The following is an 8,285-nucleotide window of genomic DNA, read 5'->3' on the forward strand; positions in this document are numbered from 1 at the left end:
CTGAATTATTGGTACTGAAATGAAAGTGATAAATCAAAGTGGCTGAAATAATGTGCTTAAAGGCACGCACATTCCTTCTCTTGAAAACTGTATGGCTCACCACAAGGCCAGGCTTTAACACGGGTTACCATCCTATTTCACTTTGTTACATACCAACAATCAGCTGGTTTTTTATGCACAGTTATTATTTGATAAATTAACTTAAAAAAACCAACTTGTGGTGAGTTGGATATTTTCTATATTATTATGAATGCATTTAGAAAATAACTTGTAACAAAATTCGCACACTGGGAGGGGGAAGGGATGGTCTTAATCCCACTAAAGAGCCTGACCGGCAGTGGCCAGAAAAGTGATTGTAATAATAATAATGCATAATATTCATAAAGCGCATGTATCCAGGGTTTAACCCCGCTCAAAGCGCTGTACAATCATTGGAAAGGTACAACAACATAACATTATTTCAAGTGCAATGATAAGCTATTACATGTTTTCAAGAGAAGCTACAGCGATTCCGCATCTTGACCAAAGTAAAATCCCAATCAAGTTGGAGCACCTTGACCTGATATACCTTGAGGGGAGTCACGTTGACACTGTGTTTGATCGACACGGTCACATACAGAGTCGTTTGTTTAAAAACATACCACGGCAATTGACCCCACAAACGACCTCGCTTATATTTTGCAAATATTGTGTCTTTTATATTTTTAGAGTATATTGAAACAAGTGTGCTAACATTTGAGAAATCTACCGGACTGACTTGATGATATAGAACTTTGAATATGATGACATGCCAATGAGGGATGGGTAATTGAATAGGGTATATGACCGATTAAATACGGTACAATCACAGGGCCATGTTGTAAGTGGTTTAAATCCCTGGTTTATGTTTATGGCTTATAAGGATGTGTTTCTATTTGAATTATTGTGACGTGTCAATCCAATATGGCTAGAATTAGCGTGATTACATGACATTTTCGACCGGTAAAATTTCTCTAATTTTGTTTACACTTGTTTTAACACACTCTGAATATATCAAAGACAAAATATTTGCCAAATATTAGCGAAGTTGATTTTGGGGGTCAATCGCTGTCGTATGTTTTTTTTTAAACCATGGTGATCTACACGTGTGTGCCTAAAAATATGTATCAAGTGACAGCTTATGTATACTTTATATAGTGATAATAAAAATCATGGAACAGCAGCTTCGTGTGTAATTTTGCCGGATGTGTGTGTGTGTGTGTGTGTGTGTGTGTGTGTGTGTGTGTGTGTGTGTGTGTGTGTGTGTGTGTGTGTGTGTGTGTGTGTGTGTGTGTGTGTGTGTGTGTGTGTGTGTGTGTGCAAGCTTTGTGGTGTATGGGTTAAGTAAGCAAAACTATGCACACTCCCTGACAAGCTCCAACATAAAATAGAAACTCACACATGCATACACGTGCGGGCACGCAAGCGCACAAACACACACGCAAACATACACTCACATACGCACTAAATGTTCAAATACCAAGAATCATCTTCAAACAGACTAGTTCTAACCCGGTTAATGTGTCAGGACAAAACGCAATCCTTAAACTCTCTTAGTCTTAACTATCATAATTTTCAGATACCAAGGACAATCCTAAACTGCCCTAGTCCTAACTCTCTCAATGTGCAAATACCTAGGGTAATCTTTGAACTTCCCTGGTCATAACATTCCTAATGGTCAAATATCTGAAGCCCTCTGAATGTTCAAATATCTAGAGCTATCCTTGCAATGCCCAAGTCCTTACACTCCTAATATTCAAATATCTGGAGCACTCTTAATGTTCCGATATCAAGAGAGATCAGTAAACTGCCCTAATCATTACACTCGTAATAATTAAGTATCTAGAGCCCTCTTAATATCCCAATACCAATACCTCAAGCACATACGCACGCAATTACAATCAATCCTATTCAACGAATAGCGTTCATTAAGTTGAAGTTTAAAAGGAATCGTTTCAACCCGCTACCTGATTCATTCTACGAGAAAACGGTCGCATTAACGTATAAAGACGTTTTGCAACTTTTGAAAGAAGTTCAATACCTCGTTCAATGCTTCTTGAAACCACCCTGGAAGAAGCTTTCTGTTTTTTGACGACAAAAAGCCACCTATCTGCCGCAACAAATATTCCCTGAGAAAACTTGACACACTGTAAAGAGAGTGACACATCATTATTACCTTGTCACAAAGACATACATCCGTATTTGCAAAGGACGGGTGGAGGAGCTTCTAACGGGTAAGACAGAGGGGGCGCGCGAGGTACTGACTCGCCTCCGCCCGTCTCGCCCCCGCTTTGTAGTAGCCGACTTCACGCTCTGCTTCCTTTCAAACTATCTGGGGTGTCAACTCGCCGCGAAGCGCTGTGGCAATTTGCCCCCGCATATTCAATGCGATAAAGTCATGTTGTATTGTTGACGTGTGTCGATCAGAAGAAGTGAAAACATACACCACGATTCTACCTGTGTTTTACAGTGAAAAGATGATTTACACAAAGCCTTCTAATTGACTTATGAAAAGAATAAAGACAAAACAACAGATTGGAACTGTATATAATCATATATATACGAGCCCGACTAGGAAGGATTTGACTTACGAGACTAGAACAAATTTATCCCCGAGTACGCAGTACTAGGGTCCAACAGACTTTAATTGTGTGTCTGTCTGTCTCGACTTAACAGCTTATTGCTGGGAAACTACTGGGCGCGGTTCGTTCAAAAGTTGATACACTAACTTGATAATAGGTCCGATTGATCGTATTAAAACTTCATAATGTTACCTGGGACCTAAATGCCAAATAAATCACAAAATCCACTCTTAACGGCGGGCGCAATTCGCGGTGGGATAGAACAGCCGTTCGGCTAATCCGTCAGCCAGCCAGCGACAGCGACACCAGGCTTATTGCGTGCGTGCGTGCTTTGCGTGCGTGTACCACTGTGCGCAAGGAGTATAGGCATTTGAGTTCACTGGCGAATGATAGAATTGGTGGCTTGGTGGAAAGCGTTTCCGACTATGGCTAAAGTGATCCGGGTTCGATTCCCGGCATGGGCTGTCTGTTTTTTTTATTTTTTTTATTTTTATTTTTTTTATAATAAATTCTTGTTTACTATTGTTTATTATGAACGTTTTAATGTTTTATTTTACTGTAATAATTTGTTTAATTGTGTAAAATAAATACATAATTTTTTTTTAAATCCAAGGGATCCGGGTTCGATTCCCGGCATGGGCGGTCTATTTTTTATTTTTTTTTAAATTCTTGTTTACTATTGTTTATTATGAACGTTTTAATGTTTTATTTTACTCTAATAATTTTTTTAATTGTGTAAAATAAATAATAAAATTTTTTTTAAATCCACGTGCACAAGACAAAATCTTTCATACTGGGGGAGCGAGCCAGTCTGAAGAGTACTCGGGTCCAGCGCCAGCGTTTTTTATGTTTCAACATTGTCCCTCCGGACCTCCACACACTTCTTCCACCTGTGCAACAGAGCCTTATTGACGTTGCTGCAGTAGGTCACGGTGTATCTGAGGCCAGTGTGTGCCAACCGGATTTGCATATCCAATGGGGTCATCTTAGAATAGCAAGGGTGCGGTCTTTGTGCACCATGGGCACAGGTAAAGGCTGAACGAGGAAGGTAATTCCGAAGCCAGCAAGTGAACAACTGACGCATACTTGTGTATTGCACAATTCGTTTTGGGCGAGTGTAATTGTACGTTGTGTCTGCAAAGGGTTTAAGATTGAGAAGTGTACATTCACGACTTGTCGCACAGGGATTGGGAAGAGTTTCTTCTCATCACCATTGCCGGGTTTTGTCCATATTGAAACAGTCAGTTTGATCTCAACATGTCTGTGTTCTCCAGTCGCACTTCAGGCTACAAAGCGGGAGTGATGATCTTGTTTGTTTCCGCCATTGCTTTTTTCGTGGGCTGCGCTACTCCCTTTTGGTACTATTATGCACCACTGCCGACTTACTTCAGATACGATGGGCTTTGGATGTTGTGTTCATCGGGGACCATTTTTGGCTACAGCCAGAATGACTGTTCAACGTACTCTTGGGATTTGGGCCACCGTGAGTTTTTGTTGTCTGTATATCTGGCTGTTTTTCTGTCTGTCTGTCTCTGAAGCTCTGTCTCTCTGTCTGTATGTCTGTCTGCCTGTGTCTGTCTCTGTCTTTGTCTGTCTTTGTCTGTCTCTGTCAGTCTCTCTCTCTCTCTCTCTCTCTCTCTCTCTCTCTCTCTCTCTCTCTCTCTCTCTCTCTCTCTCTCTCTATCTCTTTACAAAGATGTATCTAAATTTTATCAAAAGTTCATGAAGTAGACAATTAAGCACAAATTCACTGTTATCATATTTTTCTTCTCTTTATTCCTTCCCTGATGTCGTAATGTACGGTGCATTCCGTTTCTTCATACGTGATTCACTGTACACATTGACATACTTCTCAAAGGACACAGTTTCCGCTCATGCACCCAACTGTTTGGACTTGAAAAGAAGCCCGTCATAGCACACACAGCTGTCTTTCTTCAGAGCGCTGGCACCACAAACACCGGGCTTGCTGAAATGTACAGTTGCGCTCGCCTTGCACATTCACCCCTTTTCAACCCCGAAACTTGATAAGAAAAGAAGCAGGGGGGGGGGGGTGAGACAAAGGGTAGATGGGGGGTTGCTCTGTTTGGTCGTGTAGCTTAATACCTCAGCGTTTCCATTGGAAAGCACAGAAAAACAAGACAACAAGCAACTCTTCCACAACCAATAAACACCTGACAGAGTTATTTTCGGAATTCGTTCATTGCAAATATGTGACCCTCCACCACGAAATGAGTCGCATGTCACCTGGCGCGGTTCTGCGCGAGGCTTAATACAAGTCCGGGGAGTGTCTGGTAACAGTGTGAGGGTCACCTTAGTCACAGGCTTATAACTTAAACAGTTTTCGCTCTTTTCTAAAACGGTTTTCACCACTGGATAGAGCATACAAAACTCTTCAGGAAAATGTAAAAATATGAAAATCATGCAAAGGTGACATGCGACTCATACCGTCGTGGAGGGTCACATATGCCAACATGATGAGTACATTAATCTTTAAGACACCTTTATCAATATATATGACTGTTCCAGGTAACTGGTTGCACGCCGTAAGAGCCCTGGCGTGTCTCTCTCTGATTGGTCTGTTCGCGGCCTGTGTCTATGCCCTCGCCACCAACTGCTGTCGCTCCATTCCAGGACCCGTGACTAGGATTCTGGAGGCTTTGTCTGCCTTTTCTGGTAAGTCACAACTAAACGCTGGTTTATTTGAGGAGCAGGGCTCCCCAAAGTGCGCGTCCCTGCGTCCTATACGCAATAGAAGCCGATGGTGTTGCTGGTGGTTTTTAAACATCCCTTCATCTTATTTGGCTATGCGAGATCATCCTATTTGGCAATTGGTTAACGGAACAAGGGATAAGGACAGTTTGTATTATTTAATGTATACAGGATGCATGAGCTATAGTTGATACAAACAAAGTACGATAACCCACATGTTGATATGTGCATTATGTCCCTTGAACAAATCACCAAGCGGCAAAACGACCAAACGGGTGGTGTCAATCAATCAATCAATCAATATGAGGCTTATATCGCGCGTATTCCGTGGGTACAGTTCTAAGCGCAGGGATTTTTATTTTTTTTTTAAATTTTTTTTAATTTTATGCAATTTATATCGCGCACATATTCAAGGCGCAGGGATTTACTTATGCTGTGTGAGATGGAATTGTTTTTTACACAATAGATCACGCATTCACATCGGCCAGCAGATCGCAGCCATTTGGGCGCATACCCTACTTTTCACGGCCTATTATTCCAAGTCACACGGGTATTTTGGTGGACATTTGTATCTATGCCTATACAATTTTGCCAGGAAAGACCCTTTTGTCAATCGTGGGATCTTTAACGTGCACACCCCAATGTAGTGTACACGAAGGGACCTCGGTTTTTCGTCTCATCCGAAAGACTAGCACTTGAACCCACCACCTAGGTTAGGAAACGGGGGAGAAAATTGCTAACGCCCTGACCCAGGGTCGAACTCGCAACCTCTCGCTTCCGAGCGCAAGTGCGTTCCAACTCGGCCACCCAGTCCATGCTCAGCCGTATGGGAATCCCCAGCCCTACGGAAATCCCCCAACGTACCCTAGTCTCCAGCCAGCCCAGACCGTAAAGGCTGGTTACCCTTGAGGAGCACCATCATCTCCATTTGAATGGTCACGGTGTGTTTTCTTTGTCTTTATCTATTTCTGCTGTTCCGACTTGTCCGTTAGACGGAAGGTTTTCTTCCAAACTTGACTGCTGCTGTCTCAATCCATTTCCCAGTCGTATGACCTTCTATGAACATTCTTACATATCATTCGGCTGAGAGAATAGCCGGAACTACATGTTTTTTCATTGATCCTGTTTTTTAGGAGTGCTGGGGTTCGTAGGCTGTATGGTCTACGTTGGAGAGACGGAGACCAAAAAATACATAAGCTGGTCCCTCTACCTGTCCGCCATTGGGAGTGCTCTCTGCGTCGTTGCCGCTATCATCATCGCCGTGTGCAACAAACCCCTGCCCGCCAGCGCTCTTGGGGGTCAAGTCATCACCATGCCAACCATCTCACAAGGTCAAGGTTACACAACGGCCGGAGGTCAAGTTCCGACCTACGGGAATGCTCAACCGTACGGAAACCCTCAGACTTACGGGAATGCTCAACCGTACGGGAACCCTCAAGCTTACGGGAATGCTCAGCCGTATGGGAATCCCCAGCCCTTCGGAAATCCCCCAACGTACCCTAGACTCCAGCCAGCCCAGACCGTAAAGGCTGGTTACCCTTGAGGGGCACCATAGTTCAGTTGTAATCTTACATCATTATCATTTTTGTTTTTATAACTTTAATGAATTGGGTTTGTTAAGCTTCCTTTATTTGTTAATTTGCTTGCCTGCTTGTTTATTTGGCTTGTAAGTAGGTTGGTCGGTTAGTTGGTGTCTTCCGATCCTTCTTTCTTTTTGTTGCTGTATCGCAATGCTCAAAAATTAATGTCCGTGCTCAAGGTCTGTTCAGTTTGTCACTGAATTTTGTTTTCTTCATCATCTTACGTTCCTTATTGTGGTATTCTGTTATATATGTATAAGTTACCTCCGCCCATTCATGGTATCGCGTGGTACTTTGTCGAGACTGGGTCAATGAATATGATGACGTCACTCGAGGCTCTGCCGAGAGTGACGTCATTGTATTCATTCACCGGGTGGAGACAAAATACCACGCAATTTCATGGATGAATCGGAGGTGTAACGCATATATCCCGTGACCCATCGAAGCCTATTTTTGCTTTGAAATGTCTTAATAAAGAACAGATAATTTATAACGACATAATCTTCATAAGGCCAAAAAAAAAAATTGTCTGTTTAGGGTAACCCGACCGACCCTATCGATTTGGCGCCGACCCAAAAACTTTTTTTTGATTTCAAAAAAAAAAAAGAAAAAAAAGAGGTAAAAATGCTAAAAAAAGACATTTGGCGTTTCTTTCTCTCCCTTTCTCTCTGTTTTATTTATACGTTAGTTTTGAAACATGTATTCATCAAATATAAGAAGTGAATGTTTACATTTACACAAAAAAAAAAAAAAAAAAAAAAAAAAAAAAAACACACCTACCTACCGACCCTACTTTTTTTGGTCATGTTACCCTAAACAGACAATTTTTTTTTTTTGCCTAAGATAATTACACATTAACATGCTTCCATTTGAAACTTCGAGGTCTTCATCGGGGATTGACGCCCGACCAAAGGTAATTGAAGCCCGACGGAGCGAAGCGACGGAGGGCTTCAATTAGACTTTGGGAGGGCGTCAATCCACGATGAAGATCGAGAAGTTTCAAATAGAAGCATGTTAATGTTATTGTAATTCAATCTGACGACGATCTCATTCCTGCTTTCATGCGGTTGTAAACAGACAAAATTGGTTATGTTCTTTTCACACACTACGAGTCCACCTATCTGCAAGGGTCAAGTCCTAAGAGATATGTCTTTGTATTCCTATCGTATTACTCTGCTCCTGTTTTTCTTTCATTTTACATACATTTTCCCTTCTTTTTTGACGGGTTTCTGGACAGCAAACTCTAAAACAAATTCTTTTCATCACAAAAGCGATCTTTGGAATTGACTGACGTAGTCCGAAGAATTCATGCATCAACTTACGTCACGTATTCGACGTCATTACTTCGCATACCTTATGGTCTCGGTATTTCGTTGGCCTTCATATTTCCTACTTG

At 41.9% G+C, this 8,285-nt stretch overlaps 1 protein-coding gene across 2 annotated transcripts; it reads left to right on the forward strand.

Moving 5' to 3' along the window:
- The first annotated feature begins 2,588 nt into the window (after nucleotides 1–2,588).
- LOC138956564 (uncharacterized) lies at nucleotides 2,589–7,921 on the forward strand. Of its 2 annotated transcripts, XR_011452700.1 has the most exons (4): nucleotides 2,589–4,083; nucleotides 5,127–5,273; nucleotides 6,443–7,400; nucleotides 7,733–7,921. XR_011452700.1 is itself a non-coding variant. In XM_070327892.1 (3 exons), exons 1-3 carry the CDS (start codon nucleotides 3,858–3,860, stop codon nucleotides 6,850–6,852), a joined length of 783 nt encoding a protein of 260 aa, XP_070183993.1. In that variant the 5' UTR covers nucleotides 2,589–3,857; the 3' UTR covers nucleotides 6,853–7,708. The 2 variants fall into 2 exon arrangements, 1 of the variants encoding a protein (XP_070183993.1); XM_070327892.1 differs by lacking the exon at nucleotides 7,733–7,921 and having other exon boundaries at nucleotides 6,443–7,708.
- The last annotated feature ends 364 nt before the right edge of the window (nucleotides 7,922–8,285 follow it).

This window comes from Littorina saxatilis, unplaced genomic scaffold, assembly GCF_037325665.1.
Source record: "Littorina saxatilis isolate snail1 unplaced genomic scaffold, US_GU_Lsax_2.0 scaffold_1341, whole genome shotgun sequence".
NCBI lineage: Eukaryota > Metazoa > Mollusca > Gastropoda > Littorinimorpha > Littorinidae > Littorina > Littorina saxatilis.